The following is a 20,233-nucleotide window of genomic DNA, read 5'->3' on the forward strand; positions in this document are numbered from 1 at the left end:
TGGTGCCCCATACAACCATGTTACTGTATACACTGGGCAAGCGACCCATTCCTGGCAATATCGTGTACATCCATGAGGACTTCATCAAGTACAGACTCGGCATGAGGACTTTATGATGTCATTTATCAAGTAGAGACTCGGCATGAGGACTTTATGATGTCATTTATCAAGTAGAGACTCGGCATGAGGACTTTATGATGTCATTTATCAAGTAGAGACTCGGCATGAGGACTTTATGATGTCATTTATCAAGTAGAGACTCGGCATGAGGACTTTATGATGTCATTTATCAAGTACAGACTCGGCATGAGGACTTTATGATGTCATTTATCAAGTACAGACTCGGCATGAGGACTTTATGATGTCATTTATCAAGTACAGACTCGGCATGAGGACTTTATGCTGGCCCTGTTGTGGTATTTCAAGTGAGATAGTGAATGTTAGGATATCCCTATGGGCGCAGATCGTTTACTGGTGGAGGCGTTAGTTCCTGTTCTCGACTATTACATAAAAGTGTTATGATATCTTTAAACAAGATTGGACAGAGCAATTATTATAATGATTTATTTTTCTAACTAACTAACCAATGGATATGGTCATCTGAGGTTTTATATGGGTTTTTATTGTTTACCGTCCTTTTAACAGCTGTGGCAATTTAAGGACGGCGTCCACTATATGCGAGTGATGTAGTGGTATATTCGTGCGCTACTTCACTGAAGTATACAGCCGAAGCCAACACGCACATAATACTGACGGTGATTTCGTGGTATTACCTCAACATTTCACTTTAAAGATTTGCGTTTAGATCCGTCGCTGAAGTTCAACACAACCTTCACTTGACTTCACAGTTCAGTGTTAAGCTCAGTTTCTCAGAAAGTCGATGGTATTTCATTTAAAACTTAATTAAAATTGCATTTTAGTATGGATATCTCAACACATCAAACATATTACCTTATTTTTGTTGTATTGATGCCATTTAGGGTTCAAATCGTTAGGTATTCAAAAATTGATATAAAATCTGTATTGCGCCTCCAATTGATTTACATATGAATCTATAACCATAGGATTGAACTATATAACACATCAGATTTTCTTGTTCAGGAAAGGTGATTATTTAATGAAAAATACATTTTTAGGGGAATTCGGTGGAAAACCACCTGCATATTGTGTAGTGTTTAATACTGAGGAACACCGACTATATATTGTTTCCAGAAGTGTGTAAGTTGTGCCAATCACAAAACCGATACATTTAAGATATTATATTGTTAACAAAAGCATAAATTTTACAAATACATCGTGTATTGTTGTTAAACTGTGCGAAGTACATTTAACGCCAGGCACTTAGTAAAACTGTCCACTACTTGGTGTAGGCAAAGAAAATACAAGGTAAAAAAGTCTGGGCAAAATTGGAATCCCGCGTTTATCGATACCTCATTGTATGTCATTTAAATACGTTTCTATGGTTATTACCGTCAATGTTCATCGGAATAAATGTCGGACTATATATATACTATTCAAATTTAACTCAGAAACTTACTTTAATTAAATTCTACCATTTACCGATACATTCTCCATCACATTAAATAATAACACATTAATGTACTTATAAACCTGTAACTCGAAGACATTGCTGTAACTGAATTATGTATATAATTATATATACATGTATGGATTGATAAAACTAATTGTCTTAGACGCCTAATATGAAAAATTACTCAACCATTGATTGAGATATGCTTTGTAACCGGAAGTACACTGTGACAAACGGATCTGTCTACTTCCCGATCCTGCGTGTATAACACTAGACAGCTACATAGTGTGTATCCTGTCTGAGGTAGTACACACGTCGTGGTAACGATGAATCTTCGGATCCTCTTCATTTTCTGTGTCTGTTGTGGTTCCGGCAAATCTCAGAACGGTAAGAATTTTAACAGTTGACCTTTTATGTCGTGTTTGTATATTTTGCTTGGAAGAACGCCTCCACAAAGATCCATATCTCAGGGTGTGCTGCATCATAACCATTGATAATTCTCAGTGGTCTGCTCAGGTTATTGTGTCCTCTCAGAATCAACACTTTTCACATTGACCCTTTTCGGACGTTATGTCCTCTCTAGAACCGCAATTTTCAAGATTGCAAGTATATCACCCCGAAATAGTGACAATTTGTTCAGGATGTTGTTTCCTATTCGTTAATACCTTTATTAACGCGACCAGAAACACATTCACAAAATACCGTTTTGTCAAAGTGACCTGTAAGATATTCAGAATACCGTTTGTCACAGTGGCCTGTACGATATCCAGAATATCGTTTTGTCACAGCTCAGTGACCTGTAAAATATCCTGATATACTATTTCGTCACAGTACCCAGTAACATATTCAGAAATACCATTTCATCCCGGTGGCCAGTAACATATTCAGTAATATATCTCTCTCTCACGGTGACATTTACACACTCAGAGTTCCAGGAATGTCATTTGTCATAGCTTTTCGTTCGGGATGTAGTTCCCTGTCTAGTAAGTCCCATATGTTACAATGACAAGTTCGGAATATTGATTCCTTTCCTGAAATACTAATGTACAGGTATAGTGAGTATTTGAAGAAACATCCCCTTATCATCTCCATTACGATATCCCGTATTCATCATTTCTTGTTATTTACATATACAATATATAACTAAAAACATAGATATGCATTGATGATATGTTGTTGTTTACTAGGTACTTGCTATTTTAGATATAAGCTACGTGTACTAATCAGGGCGGTATCAAATTTCAATGCGCAAGTGTACGCTTAACTAAGTAAGAGGCTGTTAGATAGTGGATGTTAGTATACGTTGTTTGTTTACTAATTATGGTCATCATAACAAGGTTTCTTTCTCTCGCGATTCTTTAGGATCATAGCATAAATCGGTTGAAATAAATAGCTTATAATCCCTTACTTCTACCTAGACACCCTGTTTTATGTATACCTCCGGTGGTATATAAAGATAAACATGACTTAACATATAATTACAAACCAAAACAGTGACTACAGTACGGTTCTATTTCAGAGATCATGTATTGCTCGTCGTACAGTACTTGCCAATATTGCTGTTCTGTGAATTTGCTCTTATCTTAGTAGGACTATCCTCTAATAAATATGATGAAAGATATTTACACAACGTTGTGTTATTCGTATAGTCCTCGTTCCTGAGGCAAGGATGTCCTGTTTAACACATACTTTTGAATTGCCATCATTAAATGGCAATTTTACTGAAGACAAATACTTTTTTAGGAAATATCAAGTATTTTTTATGGTTCTCAAGTTAAGTTTAACATTTGCCATCCTGAGCCGAAGACGTTGTCAAAAAGCTGTTATCGTTGCATCTAGCTATTTGGTGAGATATCATAATTACGATTTCACGCTTGTGATTCTGCATATGCTTATATGATGGCACTAGAAGCATTTTCTGATAAATGTTTCGAAATATATAGTTAACGAATTATATAGTCAACGAAATATATAGTTAACGAAATATATTCACGATATCAAAGATATGAATAAGCATCAAGAAATTATTACCTATTTTGTATTATTTGTTACACGACTGATTGATTTGTTAATTGATTGTGCACACTTTCGGTTTAGACTTTCATCACAAAGACAACAATTGTCACAGTAAAGTATAGGCTCCATTATTAAACCATTTACAGTTTCGTTTTTGATGTGTATATAATGCTGGACACCCGTAAATACATGTATAATAACAATTATATTCATAATTTGCAGAGTATTACTATGTGAATGCTGTGTGTTCTGACCGACATTTTGTTCTAGATACGTGAATATTAACGCATATGTTTGCCTTTATTGACAGAGTGTGCGGACCCAGTGTCTTCTGACCCCCATCTTATGCTGGACACCAGAACGTATGACAACATCGTTGTATTCACGTGTGACGTAGGGTACAGGCTATCGTCCCCGTACTATTTCGCCCAATGTAAGAACGGTGTGTGGGATCAAATCACCCCAAGTTGTGAAGGTAGGATTCATATTGTCACCAGCTTCCATATGTAATGCATGTCTATTGAAATGTTCATTGTAGTGGTAGAATGGCACATAGGAACGTGCCAAAATATTTCTAGGGGTTTGCCTAATTGACTCAAATTAGTAAAGGGCAAACAAAAATCAAGAGAGATATTAACCCGTCTTATATACAGGATACTAGCAAATCTATTATCAACAAGCAAAACTCGACATCAAATACAATGAATTGTATGTACATGTTCCATTCACCGTGAACACAAAACAGGCTTCACGATTTCGCCGATGTAGCTTTTACTATTCGTTAAAAATCCGGGTCAAACAAGGCAAGTATCTAGAAAATAGTCCTGAAAACGTACGTACTTCACTTAGACGTGATTTATGCGAGTTACAAATATACTTAAACATTATCAAAGTATCCAGTCCAAGAATAACACCAGAAAATCTCCTGTAGAACTTCTATTCCAATTCGCCGCCTAGTTCCTGGCATTTCGAAATTATAGTAACCTTCCCCAAAAACGTTGTTGTCTCATCATTTAAGCGTTCAAATACATACTGAATATGGAGTTATGTCTCTATTGTAACGATAGAATATCCAGTAAATATGGAGTTATGTCTTTATTGTAACGATAGAATATCCAGTGAATATGGAGTTTTGTCTTTATTGTAACGATAGAATATCCAGTGAATATGGAGTTATGTTTCTATTATAACGATAGAATATCCAGTGTCTATGGAGTTTTCATTCATTGCATCGATATAATTCACGGTTGATAAGGAGTTTTCTCTTTATTGTAGCGATAGAATGCCCAGTGAATAGGGAGTTACTGTTGTACCCTAAAGCTACAACATTCTACTATGGGGATACCGTGTCTTTTTCATGTCCTATGGAATATGAGATGAAGGGCCCGTCCATCCTTACATGCGGGGCGGATTCTTCGTGGGGCCAGGATTTACCGGAATGTGTAGGTAAGGTGACGTTCTGTCTGACTTCAGTACATCATTGGCTGATTAACTGATCATGGGTATTAATTTAATGAAAACATCTGTTTTGCTGAGAGTGTATGTAAAATAATTAATATCTTCTGACGCCTCATCCTTCGTTCACATTACTGTGATGATCTAGACAATTAAATGTAAGTGATGTATGAGAAACCGGATGACTAAATTGATGACTGTGTTGATAAAGCACAACGGATTGCTACTACAATAGATTGATGTTTTTCATTTAATCACAAAGGTCGAATATGAAGCCAACCAAATACACCTGTAATCAAAATCAAAATTAATGTTAAAGTCAGGAAAGTTAAGTCTTAAGTTACTGTACTAATTTCAACCCAAAACAACACAATATTACACAAACCGTAATTCTTACTCAACATTTAAAAAATGAGGGAAACTATGAAGAAAACAAAATAACTAACATATAGACTGTATAAAAAGCATAACGCACACACACCAACATGCATCCGAGTTCTTACCACAATAAGCAACCCGTCGCTTTAGCTGCGGTTGTACAAGAATTGATAGTCATAAATACAAACCGAGGTAAGAAACAGCTAGTTTGTTTTCCCCTTCAAATTGATCTGGTTACGTTGGTAAGAATAACATACATTATTTACAAAGAAGACAAACAGTAACTGTTTTGTTCTGTTCAGCAAAAGAATGCAAGTTAAAACGAAACGGTCGAGACTACACCGGACACATGAACGTGACATCCTCTGGGCGAGTCTGTCAAAGATGGGCATCCCAGTTTCCTCACATACACGGGTACCATAAACTAGCAGACCAGGCCAACTACTGTCGGAACCCGAACCATAACATTGTAGGACCCTGGTGTTACACCACAGACCCCGAGCTACAGTGGGAGGTGTGTGACGTGCCACTCTGCGGTAAGTACAAATTGTGTAAACTTTAAATGTTATATGAAACCTGAACTGTTATAACGAATCCAGTACAAATGAGTCGTTTTCCCCAAAACCGGGTTTGCACGTTTTTTTTATGTCATGTACACATCTGATGTTGATAATTGTGAGCTTTAAACTTAATGGTAGGTATTCTGCCTTTTGCACCATGTAATATTGCTACCAACGTAGAAAAGAAGCACATTTTATTCGTTAATAATAGTTGCGGTTGGTGAATTGTAGGTAGTGATTATTGATGATGTGTTTTGTGTTCACGGAGATTTCTTCTTCACGAAATAACTTGACCATCACTTCTGTTTAGTTTGTGACCTGCCGACGGACTATGACAGTCACTTAGTTGTGGAGAACAAGAATTACTACTATGGTGACAACGCCTACTTCTCATGTGTAATTGGGTACGAACGGATGGGTACACAGAGTTTGCGATGCCAGTCGGATGGATCCTGGTTAGGAACATTCCCTACCTGTCAAGGTCAGTACCCTACATAGCCATGTATCGATAACGAATACGATGTTTCAAACCTAAGACAGCGAAGTGTTGGAAGAGGATATATTTTTTTCAAATATTTTTCAGAGATCAACGATGACCTGATATTTATATCGTAATTCATATTTCCGAAAAGTTTCCTATTGTCTTCTATCGCATGGCAACCGAAGAAAACAGAAAATCCATTTAAAAAACGGTTCTCGTGAATAAAAACAAAAACAAAGAAACGTAATATATGAACATATTGTATCCGAAAAAAACTTAGTTATAACCATTGTATTGTTTATACTTCGATGATCCCTTTACTTTGGAACTTGTAATAATTGTTTCATATAATTACACGATAGTGTGTAAGATGACAACAGCTTGTTAACGCCGGTGGAATACTTAACATTATCATTTTAGCCATCGTTTGTCCGATCCCATCGAATATTGACAAGAACCTGCTGTACCAGGTCCGTACATATCATTACAACGACATTCTACAGCTATCATGCGTAAAAGGCTTCACTTTGAGCGGAAGTTCAAGTCTAACTTGCCTGAGTAAGAAAAGATGGAGCGACAGTTTTCCAACGTGTTCAGGTATGGGATAAACCTTGGCTATCAAGATTCTCCGTCTTCTTCGTCTACACACCATATTAGTGACTCAGTCACGCATCCCTGTTTCATCACAAAGTTTCCCCTGTTTTACCGATTTTAAAAATATACTAGATTGCATGTTCAAGATTAAATAATATAATTTAGTTACAAGTTTAAAACAACCCAGAACAATGGAAGGTATAATTTCGATGCTTGTTTGGTAATCACAATTTATCATGCAGTACACCTGTGTAACAGTATTGATTCGTTATGTTCGCGAGTTCCCTGATTGCAGTATTTCTTCCCACGACCTCAGAAACATCATCCAAATTGCCTTATCCCTTTCATATTAAGATTTCATCACGCCTACTGAAAACACAATAACCACCTCGATAATAATTTCCTCTGTAGCGGTAATTTGTGGAATATCGTAGGTAATACTCCCCAACTGATATATGGATAAGTCCATGTCTACTGCAGGAGAATTAATTTTCGTTTGTAGCGGTACAGTGTGGAATCTCTGGTCACCACCCGAAATTACGGTATCAATACAAGACTTACCATTTCCCAGATGAAGTGCATTTCTCGTGCCTGGTGGGCTTCGATATGGTCGGCCAGGGGATCCTCGTTTGTACTGCAGATGGATCATGGAGTATGCCTTATCCAACTTGTAATCGTGAGTAGTGTTTTATCATTAATAATTCCATGCTCCTTTTTGATTAATCAAGCGTGACCTTTTATTTTGTACTTAATCCGCTGTTAGAGTGTCACATAACCAGGAATTTGACCTAAATTTGCATAGTGTTGTCGACGAAGCGAAGTACGCTTACTCTTATGGAGCATATGGTCTTATTCCCCTTTAATTTTTCATGAGTCTCTTTAAATATATTTACCACTCGTTTAATGGAATTTGCATTTGAATTATGGCTTCGATATCATGTCGGTATTCTTTGCCGGTACAATAGTGCAATGTAAACTATTATCATAATGTACCACTAAGATATCGGCATCACTCAGTAAAATAGCGTACACTGTAATTATTTAGCATTTGTCGTTGTGTTTTGTTATAATGTTAATATATTCTAATCGATACATGAATATACACAGAAAAGTTTACATATGTTTTAATTGTAATGTCATTCTTTGGAATTCTACACCGATTTGCAACCTTTAAATTCCGGATCATTTTCTCTTAACAGCTGTCACTTGTCCGTCCCCGGGAGAGGAGCATCACCTGTTGTTTATTGAAAAGACGTATGAGTATGGAGACAACATCTCTCTCACATGCCAATATGGGTACACGATGGATGGACCTTCCTCCCTGATGTGTAGAACGGACGGGCGCTGGGATGCGGAGCTCCCTACATGCCAAGGTTCGTATTCAAGGTCGAGTTCAAAACATTGTAACACGTATGTCAAACATTACCAACTGATAAATACGTTTGATGAGAATATTTTAATATGTTTTGTTAAATTGAAATTCGAATGAATATATAAACACTCCAGTATTATGTATCCATCAAAAACAACTATTTGATAGTAGAATGTATGAGTTTGAATTATGTTTTGTTTAAAATGTCGCTATTCTTTGTTGTTTTCATACGTGAAGATATCAAACACTACTACATTTAGATTATACCTTAATTTCCACAGCGATGCATTGTCCCACACCAGTTACTACGGACGAACACTTGTCACTGACAGACAAGACATACCGGTATACGGACGAACTGCACGTCTCATGTGATCCGGGGTATTACGTGGACGGGCAAACCTCAGTGTTGTGTCAGGCAAATGGGACCTGGAGCGGAGAACTTCCTGCCTGTCGCCGTGAGTGTCAAATATACTGCATCTAGGCATCAGGAATTTTACATCAGATCACATCAGCTTACTCTTCCTCTCTTGTTGACATTCCTCCTGATACGATATACCTAACACGGGCATTCCGTATATCGATTTCTAACTACCCGGATTACTTGCAATTATCACCGCTAGGCCTCTTTTCAGCGGAACTACTACAGTGCTTCATTGAGTGATCGAGTGGGGCACATTGGTAACACACTTAACTTTTAACTAGTTGTACGAGGTTCGATTCCCCGATCAGACCTGAAAGGGTATGGGGCACCTGTTCGACCGCGTGGTTTTTTGGGGGGACTCTGATTTTCTCCCAGAGTAAGACCTCTCTTCCGATCCAATAAGGACAGACAGCTTCATTTCAATGATATTGAAAAAAATAGCTACCAGACGTACTTGAAAATTGATATTCCATTTGCTTTTTAAAGAAAAATCTGCGGAATGTATGCTTTTTAGGTAGATACGCGCATTTTAAATCGCACTGTCACTCATTTGTGGCGTGGATACGTACATTGTAAATCTTGTTTAAGCAAAGTAGTTCAATAAGAATATCGTGAATGTTGAGGAGTTGTTTTATAGTAACATCATTTAATACATGTCTTGATGAACTGTTGGTATGATTTTGAGAATATATTCTATTATCATTTATTTATATATTTTTCATTAATAACAGTTCATAAAGATGATAAGATATGTAATCGAAGACAAATTTGAAATTACATCACAATAGCCCTTAAACCACACTAGCAAATTATTGTTTTTAAAAAGAGTCATCTATGAACTATGATAGAACGTAGCCCATTCGACTTTGCTAACTCGATAGAATAGTAACAGAAGAATCACTGTCTTTCCCAGTTCAAATGAAGTGTCCCACATTCACCATGTCCAACGACGTGACACTAACAAACACATCAAGTGAGGCAACATACCAATACGGAACAAAATTGGGGTTCACCTGCACTCCTGATTATGTGATGATTGGACCCACATCTATCACCTGTCAGGAAGACGGCACGTGGAGCTCCCTTCCCCCTCAATGCGTCAAATCAGGTAGGCACAGAAAAGGAATGAACTGCATGTTTCTGTTAGAAAGATTTATGAACAGAATTGGGTTAATAGCTATTGTACACTTCCCCATCCTGGTGACTTCCCCTCCTCCTTTAATATTGATTTTTGACCTTTGCCAGCACATGTTTTTTGTAATGTTGGGCGATAATGGCAACTTAGGCCGATGTCAGTTATAAGTAATAACGAGGAGATAGTATTATCACATGTACATTTTTGCAATGACAATATGCATTTATGGTACTGCAGCAGGAGCAAAGATTTTTTTTATTTTCCCCGAAAAAAAATAAATAATGATGATACTAAAAAGTAAAAATTCCTGTGATGTGCCTGATTGATACGATTCCAGGTGCTATTGCTTGTTTCCTTTAGAAACTCGTGGAAACAATTGACGTGTATGTTTATTGAAATTGTTTGGAGCATTTTGTAGGATTTTGTTCATTTTCTGTTTCTTCTACTGCACGAACATTTTCGTGTTTCTGCTCGTCTGCCATTTGTAAACAACTGAAAGGGAGACGACTCCGCGCAAGAGAATATGAAGGTCTACATGGAGCCGCGTCCCGGTGATATATTTTTAATTTCTCTCACGAGAAAAATATACGCTGTTTTATATGCTTGTCATGTGATGCGATTTAAACATGGAAACTGTAACGAAACGTGAGGTATAATGGTAATGAAAAAAAGAAAATATTGACGTATAGGGACAGATTTCCGTGACCGAACTCGCGCGTGTATTGTATTTCTTCGGTCTTCTCTCCACTTCGTAACACGTAATAAACAAACCTCAAACACGCAAATATCCGAAGTTTCACATACTTTCCTTTCTAAAGAACTCAACTTTTTTATAATTAAATTGTTTAAATGGCCAAGAATTTGATTCTGGGATTTTCCGACCACGCCCTGTATCTGGTCAGATATAGACTGTCTTGAATCCTGCATGACTGGAAATTGAAAAAAATAAACCAGACGACATGTAAGCAATGCCTGCACTAGTTGACGACAAGTTAGAGAAGGACCAGTGCGCCCCACATACGTACCCCAATCGAAGCCTATTACAGCATATGCACTGCGTGTCGGAGAATACAAAGTATTCCCGCTATGCCTTAGAAACGCGGGAATATATAATTATCGTCTCCCAACGACTGTCAACATTATCGCTATAACGATAGAAAGTTACACAAAGGGAAGTAACTTTGGTAGATAAGGATGCGCTCCATGTAACCGACGACTCACATCTCAGGAATAATAAGCATGTTGTTGTCTGAAGTTTAAAGTATTCTTGTGAATTCCGAAAAAGTTTGTGTTACTCTTTGGGCTGTTGTCTTCTTACGTCTTTTCCTTGAATGTAACGTTTGCAATTATGACAGCACTGCGGCAAGCGGACATGGAGTCGTCTGGTCTAATGGGTGGCCTGATCGCAGCCTTCGTATTTATTACGGCCCTAGTAATTATCGCCCTACTGATCGCACACAAAAGGTGAGTACCATGGTAAGCCTTTCATAAGATATACGTAACATATCCATATCCATATAAGATTTCAAAACAGTATGTAGTAACGGTCAACGCCTTTTATTTTGGTTGAAGTGGTGAAAAACATACAATCTGTTGCTTTCTGTAGCTTTTAGTCGACCTTAATACTTTTCTATTTATATAATTTTTTCTCGCCATGATAAATACTTATATGAAGTATCTATTTAATAACGTTCCTATTTCAGAAAGAACAGAAAAAAGCAGCATAGTGTTAAACATTTGGTACGAAAGGAATCCTCTTTTAAAGCGACTTATGGAGAAATGGATTCTGAAGTTTCAGGTAGCGTATCCACTGTTTGTAGGTCCGATAATGGTTTATTACCTGCTATCAAAGCTTACCATACCGAATGAAGAATATACATTGATAGGCGTTGAGATTGGTTATGTATTTTCACATCTGCTTTAAAACAGTATCAATTAATTAGATTTTATTTTATTTTTGAGATACATATCAAACGACCACGAGTTTCTGCGACCTGTATCTACCACAATAAAAAAGCTATTCTGATGTTGAATTGACCTGTTTTGTGTCAGTGTCAGTTTGGACGTAAGGATATGACTAGAAGTGGAATACCGGTTATTAATATGCAGAATTAACAATAACATAAATATGCGGAAATAACAAATAGTTAACAAGTTCTTTTCTTCAAATAGAATTTTATAGCAATTATCTATAAAAAAATATCACAGAAACAATTGCGAACTACCTTTTTGTTAGGCGACCTTCAAGTGTTAGCCAATCAAAATGCATTGAACCACATGTTTAAAAAGTATCCCCGGTCAAGGTCACCGTGTCATCAGCTAATCAAAAGGCATTTACATGTTCTAACGACATGGCATTCAAAACATGCATCTATTTTTTGTTGCCCTGTAAGTTCAATAACGCCCAGCTATTGTGGTGGAATGTACCATTATGAACAGATTTGAAAATGATTATGAAGTGGCATGTTACGAAATACAGAATACGATCTCTCTTCAGACGACTTCGATTCGTTCAGCGATAGTTTTGAGTACATAGCAGGCCCGGATACAGACGTGCAGCCTAAGGATGTGTCGAATCCGTATTACGAGTTCACTCCCCTGTCTAATGTTCCTGAAGGAACAATAGCTGTCGACAATCTTCAAGAATTTGTTAACAAGGATTTGAAAACTGAAGGTTACGTCACCACAACATTCGCCGTAAATAATTCAGCTTTACATTTAATTAACATATGTTATGCTTTATCATTAGACAAATCTGATATAGTATTTATATACAGAGCGCTAAATATTGATCGTGATCTTGGACACTAATTTCAGTCAGACATATATGTTATAATTACATTCATTATAACAAAATGAGCTTGTCATAAGCTACATGCAACCGAATTTACTAGTTGTATTAGTTCGAAGTGAGCAAAACGACAGATAATGATTCTTGAAAATGAAATATCTATTGTCAACAAAGGTTTCATCGGAATGAGATGTTTACATTGTTATGGCTTCTTTATGTTAACATAACATGACGACGTACATAATTCCCGATAACAACTGATACAGTGTTTCATAATTTCTTGCCGACAGAAATTTAAAGAGGGTTTACAAGAACCAGTCGCCGAGGCCAACCTGCCAGAGAATAAAATTAAAAATAGATACAAACACGTGTTCCCATGTAAGTATAGAATTATGGAATCCACTTTAATTATTTTATTATATCGTCTGTCCCATACCAACTGCTGATTTGCGACAACAGTGTTATCAGATACGTACGAAAATACTTATAATATGAAAAGTTTTGCACTTTCTACACAGGTAACGACATGGAAATAATACATTAAAGGTAAATTCTCAGTTACTGTTTTTGGTGTCTAATTGGTTTGGGTTGATCGTATGTCTGTTGTAGTCATTCATCGATTACGGTTTTTTTTGTCTCCATGGTTTCAATATATCATGTTTCGACTGTGACAGTTATTTCTCGGTTTGGGGTTTTGTGTCTCCTTGGTTCATATCATTTGAGTTTAATTCCGGTTGCTGGCCTTTCGTTTCCCTTTCGGATTTGATAATGCGGTAACTGCCTGCTGTTTCTTTAATCAGATGACACAACCCGCGTTTGTCTCGAGAAAGATGCTGGCGATACATCTGACTACATTAATGCCAGTTATATAAATGTAAGTAAGTAAGTTATTTTAAATTGAATAACATATGTAGCGGGACTGGACTGGGTCGATCATCGGTGACCAGGTAGCTCAATCGGTAGAGCATCCGGCTAGTGTTCGGAGGTCCCGGGTTCGAACCCCGGTCTGGCCGCTACATTTTCTCCTCTCCTGTTACACATAATTCAGTTGTCATCGATTTATTGATTTATTAAACATTTGAAATAACTCCAAACAGCACAAACAGTATCTCCTCAATACGGATTTGAAATATTAGCATCCTATATGGCGTAATGTTTTCAAATCGAAACTACACTATGTCGATATGACTGACTGACAGGTAGAGCGTTAGAATGCTACTTACTTCAAAAGTATGATTCGTCAGATGCGACTAAAGTTGGTATCTTGTTTATTCATTTGCGCCATCATTCGATGGAACTGAACTTAAAAGATATTGTTGTGTTAACAGACGTAAATCAACATCAAACCAATCCTGAATGGGCTACTCTATGGGTTTATGCTATGATCATGTAAAATTTAAAGAAACATATCAGGTACATAGTAAAAAAAAATTAAAATCTTTTAGACAGGTGTTTTTGTTTCGACAATTACTTATATTGTTCAAAGTTAGTTGATAATGTTTCCATGTTTTATTCTGTGGGAACAAACGGTTACATGTATAGTGGTTATGTCTTTCGTTGGTTTTCTTGACTGGCCTGACTGGAATTGTATGCATGATTGATTAATATTGAAAATTTGTCCATTTGTAAAGGGGTTCGAGAAAATCCATCAGTACGTGGCTGCTCAAGGTAAATCCGTAACCTTTATATTTACATTGGGTATCAATAATTATATTTCTAGCTCTCTATCACTGAATTTTCCAGCAAAGCATGTCTACTATATCCACATACATTTACAGAGTCCGTCAGCTTTCATTACAGATTATACCATAGTAGGTTTTGTCCTCGCATGTGTTGTGTCCTCTGATAGATGGTGGTATCGATATGCGTAGTAAAATACACTTTTTCACATCTACAACAAAGAGTTCATGAATTGGTTTATCTATATATCATTCCGCACATAAGTTTGACAACACCGAAAGTGTCATCTGTAATTCAGAATTTCAAACACGAATAAATATCTAGAAATTTGCACAAAAATATACCAAAAGGTTTGTTTTGACTTGCAGTTTCTTAAACTCACCAACAATTTGTTGTGGATGCTAACTGTTTCTTCTTTAGAGTTACTTTGTGGTAAGATGTAGCATGGAATAATACCTCGTCACACAAATAGTCAAACCTGAATTATACCCATGCTGGTATGCTCACGAGTGTCTATAGCGTACCATAGGGCCATGTGTGTGACCAGTTTTGATTTGATGTACGCAAACACACTTATTTTGTTTTTACCTTGAAATGCTACTGACAGCTGTGAGTAATATCACACAAATATGGCATACAGGGAGGGATTTCAATCAATAAAAATTCTCCAATATTCAACTTTTAAGACATCTGATCATAGTAAGAAGCACGTTTTAAGACAAATTATTAAAATGGGAAGTTAGGGGCCTTTTCATAATATAAAGTCAAATTTGGTCAAACCATGGCCCCAAATGTGCTTTAGACATTTGTAAGAAAAATGACATGGCTATTTTGTGTAATATATGTGATACAAATGAGATAATTGTGTCCCCCTTAAACATGCATTTTTTGAATATTTTGTTGAAACTTACAAACAGCACGATACATTTCATGTCAACAGTAAGGCCAACGGTTTATCATTAGACATACTAAAAGTTGATCACGTTAATTATGTGAAATTGTATCATAGTAGTAATTTATAGGCTTGTAAATTCACTTTTTACTGGATTTGCTGTTTATATGCCCCTTAAAGCTTCATCTCTCGATTAAATCGTTATTATTCTCATGTCCAATGTGCACTTTGTTTTGTCACCGGAACACATGAAGATGTCGTTTTATTTTAACCAGCCTACAAAATGAGATATTTTTGAATTATTTCACTTTTAAGCTGTTGAAAAAAATCTATTTATCCCATAAAAGGAAGGCTTTGTTGATGATATCTAAGTATAAAGCATCTGTCTAAATTCAAGGACCAATGAAAACAACAGTGAACGACTTTTGGAAGATGGTATGGCATCTTGGCAGTACGAAGATCGTAATGTTAACAAATCTGATAGAGAGCGGAAAGGTAATCAAGATATTATCACGAGTAAATCCTCCTAGGGGTTGCAAATTTAATCACGATAATTTCACGGTTAAATCATCTTAGGGGAGAGAGTGTAATCAAGATAATGTCTCAGACTTAAGAATGTACACACAAACTTGACCTGTAGGGGGCGGTAAGGTAGCTTTAGTAATTTCACATTAGCTTGACCGGTAGGGTTTGGTAAAATAGCTTTAGTAATGTCACACAAACTTGACGGGTAGGGGTTGGTAAAGTAGCTTTAGTAATGCCACTCAAACCTGACCATTAGGGGGCGGTAAAGTAGCTTTAGTAATGCCACTCAAACCTGACCATTAGAGGGTGGTAAAATAGCTTTAGTAATGCCACTCAAACCTGACCATTAGGGGTTGGTAAAGTAGCTTTAGTAATGCCACTCAAACCTGACCATTAGGGGTTGGTAAAGTAGCTTTAGTAATGCCACTCAAACCTGACCATTAGGGGTTGGTAAAATAGCTTTAGTAATGCCACTCAAACTTGACGGGTAGGGGTTGGTAAAGTAGCTTTAGTAATGCCACTCAAACTTGACGGGTAGGGGTTGGTAAAGTAGCTTTAGTAATGCCACACAAACTTGACGGGTAGGGGTTGGTTAAGTAGCTTTAGTAATGCCACACAAACTTGACTTGCAGGGGACGATTAGGTAGCAATATTAATGTCACTCAAACCTGACCATTATGGGGGCGGTAAAGTAGATTTAGTAATGTCACACAAACTTGACTTGTAGAAAGCGGTAAAGTAGCTTTGGTAATGTCATACAAACTACATGTAATTGTATGTCATTGGCTATTTTACAGTAGATATACAAAGCATTGAATAATGCTTAAGCATTGAATAATGCTTAAGCATTATCATATATTTATTACTATATTATATACAATATAATTAAGTATTACGTGTCATACTAAGAAAGCAGAAGTTATGCCACTGGCAATTTTGTAGAAAAATAATGAGGTAAAGAGAATATAAATGAAAATGACTGATGTAATACTCTTCCAGACAAAATGCCAGCAGTATTGGCCAAAGCGTGGAAGCGAACAATTTAGCTCAATAACAGTGACTTTGGAAAGCGAAGAAGATCTTGGAACGTTCGTCATTAGACAACTTAAAGTACAAAAAGTAAGTAAAATCTGTTAATATACACTGCCGTATTAACATTGAAAATATACACTATGTAATTTTCGTGAATGAAAAATTAATTTGATTGAATTATATTTCCACAAGAAGAGTCTTGGTGTTAATTTTATAATTTCTTTCTGCACACGTTGACAACCAAACCGTATCAATACCAATTATAGCCACCGAGGTCAAACTATGTCGGGTGTATCGTAACGACATAAACATATGTAACAACTTATACTTTCTATTGTATATAACTTGCAATTGATATATACTTAGGGCACATTAAACAGATGCGTGACCCAGTTTCACTATACTGACTGGCCAGATCAGAAAGCGCCACCTAGTGCTGCGTCCCTTGTACAGTTCTACCGTAAAGTAGAGTCACTAGGGCAGCAATATGATGTTCCTGTCATAGTCCATTGTAGGTAAGTGTAATTCATTGTAAGTTTGTTTAAAATGACAAATGACGTTATACAAAACACGTACGCTTTATTTGATTAACAAATAACTAATAACTGACATACTAAATGATTATGAACACTTAATACAGGTAGTGAAATATATCTACAAAAAATGTAATTCGTTTTAGATAACTATACCTACATCACATTGGACAGAGTATAGATTAAAGAAAATAAAGAATAGCCTCTTTGAAGAGTCAGCGAATACTATGAAAATGCTTTAAACAACATTCTACATTTCTATACGTATACGATCAATAGATACCAACGCATTGATAAATATGTTAGGATCACTAACCAACAAGTCAATTCGACAAAGAAGTTACAGTAGGAAATCAGGACACGTTGTAATAATCCTTGATCTGAAGTGTCGAAGTCGGAACGTGGGTGCCGGATGTACTCTGCACTTTATTAACAACTGATCACATAACTAATTTGAATTAATTACGATGTGGTATGATGTCTTGGCTATTAGTAAAAGTAAATATCAAATGAACAGACTATTGACAATTTAGGATTACAATGAATTACCATATAACCATAACAGTAAATACCACTGAAACACGGATAAGTACGACATATTGTGCCCTCTAGTGCCGGTATAGGGCGGACGGGCACGTACATCGCCCTAGCATGTCTAGTCCAGGAGGCATCCGCAACTGGGTACGTCAGCGTCACGCGCTGCGTGGAAACGCTGCGCAGACAACGACTCAACATGGTCCAGACAACGGTGTGTACGTTATACCCGCAATACTGATATATGAATGAAATATTATTTTAATGATAGAAACATAAATAGGCATCAAAACGTAAATATAAAGCTGAACTGTATTGTAATCGTCCTTTCAATGCCTTCATGCTATATCTCATAATAATATGTTACAAGGGACATGTCTCTATATAATGTCCTCGTGCCATGTGACTAATGTAATCTAACCATGTAAGACACAAATGTAATCGTACTATATGATAAATGTAATCGCACACTGTAGCAAATGTAATCGTACAATGTAACAAATGTAATCGTATAATGTTACAAATGTAATAGTACAATGTAACACATGTTGTCGTACAATGTAACAAATGTAATTTTACATTGTAACAAATGTAATTGTAAACTGTAACAAATGTAATCGTACAATGTAACAAATGTAATCGTAAACTGTAACAAATGTAATCGTACACTGTAACAAATGTTGTCGTACAATGTAACAAATGTTGTCGTACAAAGTAACAAATGTTATCGTACACTGTATTAAATGTCGTACAATATAACAAATATAATAGTACAATGTAACAAATATAATCGTACAATATAACAAATGTAATCGTACACTTTAACAAATGTTATTGTACAATGTAACAAATATAATAGTACACTGTAACAAATGTAATCGTACACAATAACAAACGTAATCGTACACTTTAACAAATGTTATTGTACAATATAACAAATGTAATCGTACAATGTAACAAATGTTATCGTACAATGTATATCTAAATTAGACTAGAACTATTATAATCATAAAATATAACGAATTGAAATATAAATAACATCGTACTGTGATACAAACGTCACTTGATAAGTGGGGGCACGTCAATGAACATTGAACACTGTCGTGTTACGACATCAAACTATATCAATTTCGATTTTACTAAACTGCAATTAATAAAATCAATGAATAATTACATAAATTGATTTTCTTTGAATTGTATGGTCGCTGTTCTTTAAAAACAAATTACAGTTGTGTGCCCGTGTATCTGAAACTCACATACATGTATATATCATACTTATCTCCCTTACGTCATACAGAAACAGTTCGTGTTTATACACGAGGCTCTAGTGGAACATCTACATGGGTATACTGCCATCCCCGTCAATGTATTTCGGGAGACCTTCAGACAGTTACACTCAGAATATGCGGTGAGTCCTTTACAATCTCTTTTCATTAAATCAAAGTATATGATTCGAAAGATAAATATACAGTATTGCATTTTGAGTTTATTTTAAATATTGAATACTATTTTGGAATATTAATTTTGGTCTAAGGCAAAAGTGCTGTGGGAATGGTGTGTGAAGATAATTTATAAACACAAAACTAGAATATATACATGAATTATAAAATTTTGATGAGAGCAATGCAAGGTAAAATGTGATTTTTTTTTTATATCTTAATAGCATCTCATGATTCAAACCTATTTTATCGGACTCATTACACCTTGTTTTAGATGCTACATAGTTTGTCTCCTAAACTACCTGAAAGTGCTTTCCTCGCCGGAAAAAAGGAGGAAAACAAAAGTAAAAACAGATACAGCAACCTACTGCCGGGTAAGGCCATATTGTATAAGCATTTGTAAAATTCATATAATATAACAAATGTGGTGTCATCGCCCATTGATTCTAAAAGATAATGGTAAATGTTGATAAGTTTACTTTCAGTTTTGTCTTTTTTGCTTTGTGAACAGGAGAATAACTTTTCTTCATAAAAACTTCTATCCTATCTAGAACGGAAATAAGACATATACAAAGCATGCTGTCGTTATCATTAGACCGTTCCTTAGTTCTAATGTCGCCACAAATCAATAAGCTCTACTTTAGGTATTGTTTTCTGAATGTTTTGTAATGGTCAACACTATTTTTCGTGATGTCTGCTTCCCAGCGCTATGTTTCTGTTAGTTAATGAGATAACTTGTAATAAACACGAGGAAATAAACATGGCCGGGATGTTAGAGATAGGTCATGTACCTATGATGATGTCCATATTTTCAGTTGACAAGTACCGCCCGTTCCTTTCAACACCTGTAGACGGAACTAA

The 20,233-nt window shown here is 36.1% G+C and overlaps 1 protein-coding gene across 1 annotated transcript; it reads left to right on the plus strand.

The window, feature by feature from the left end:
• The first annotated feature begins 1,842 nt into the window (after nucleotides 1-1,842).
• Nucleotides 1,843-19,746, plus strand: LOC117325353 (sushi, von Willebrand factor type A, EGF and pentraxin domain-containing protein 1-like). Its single transcript, XM_033881506.1, has 21 exons — nucleotides 1,843-1,918; nucleotides 3,858-4,022; nucleotides 4,823-4,993; nucleotides 5,683-5,916; nucleotides 6,251-6,421; nucleotides 6,842-7,018; nucleotides 7,518-7,691; nucleotides 8,215-8,388; nucleotides 8,669-8,845; nucleotides 9,725-9,919; nucleotides 11,302-11,410; nucleotides 11,650-11,744; nucleotides 12,444-12,643; nucleotides 13,028-13,115; nucleotides 13,538-13,611; nucleotides 14,369-14,405; nucleotides 15,707-15,804; nucleotides 16,834-16,953; nucleotides 17,233-17,381; nucleotides 19,231-19,341; nucleotides 19,647-19,746. Exons 1-20 carry the CDS (start codon nucleotides 1,858-1,860, stop codon nucleotides 19,259-19,261), a joined length of 2,700 nt encoding a protein of 899 aa, XP_033737397.1. The 5' UTR covers nucleotides 1,843-1,857; the 3' UTR covers nucleotides 19,262-19,341; nucleotides 19,647-19,746.
• The last annotated feature ends 487 nt before the right edge of the window (nucleotides 19,747-20,233 follow it).

The sequence above is a fragment of the Pecten maximus genome, chromosome 4 (genome assembly GCF_902652985.1).
Source record: "Pecten maximus chromosome 4, xPecMax1.1, whole genome shotgun sequence".
Lineage (NCBI taxonomy): Eukaryota > Metazoa > Mollusca > Bivalvia > Pectinida > Pectinidae > Pecten > Pecten maximus.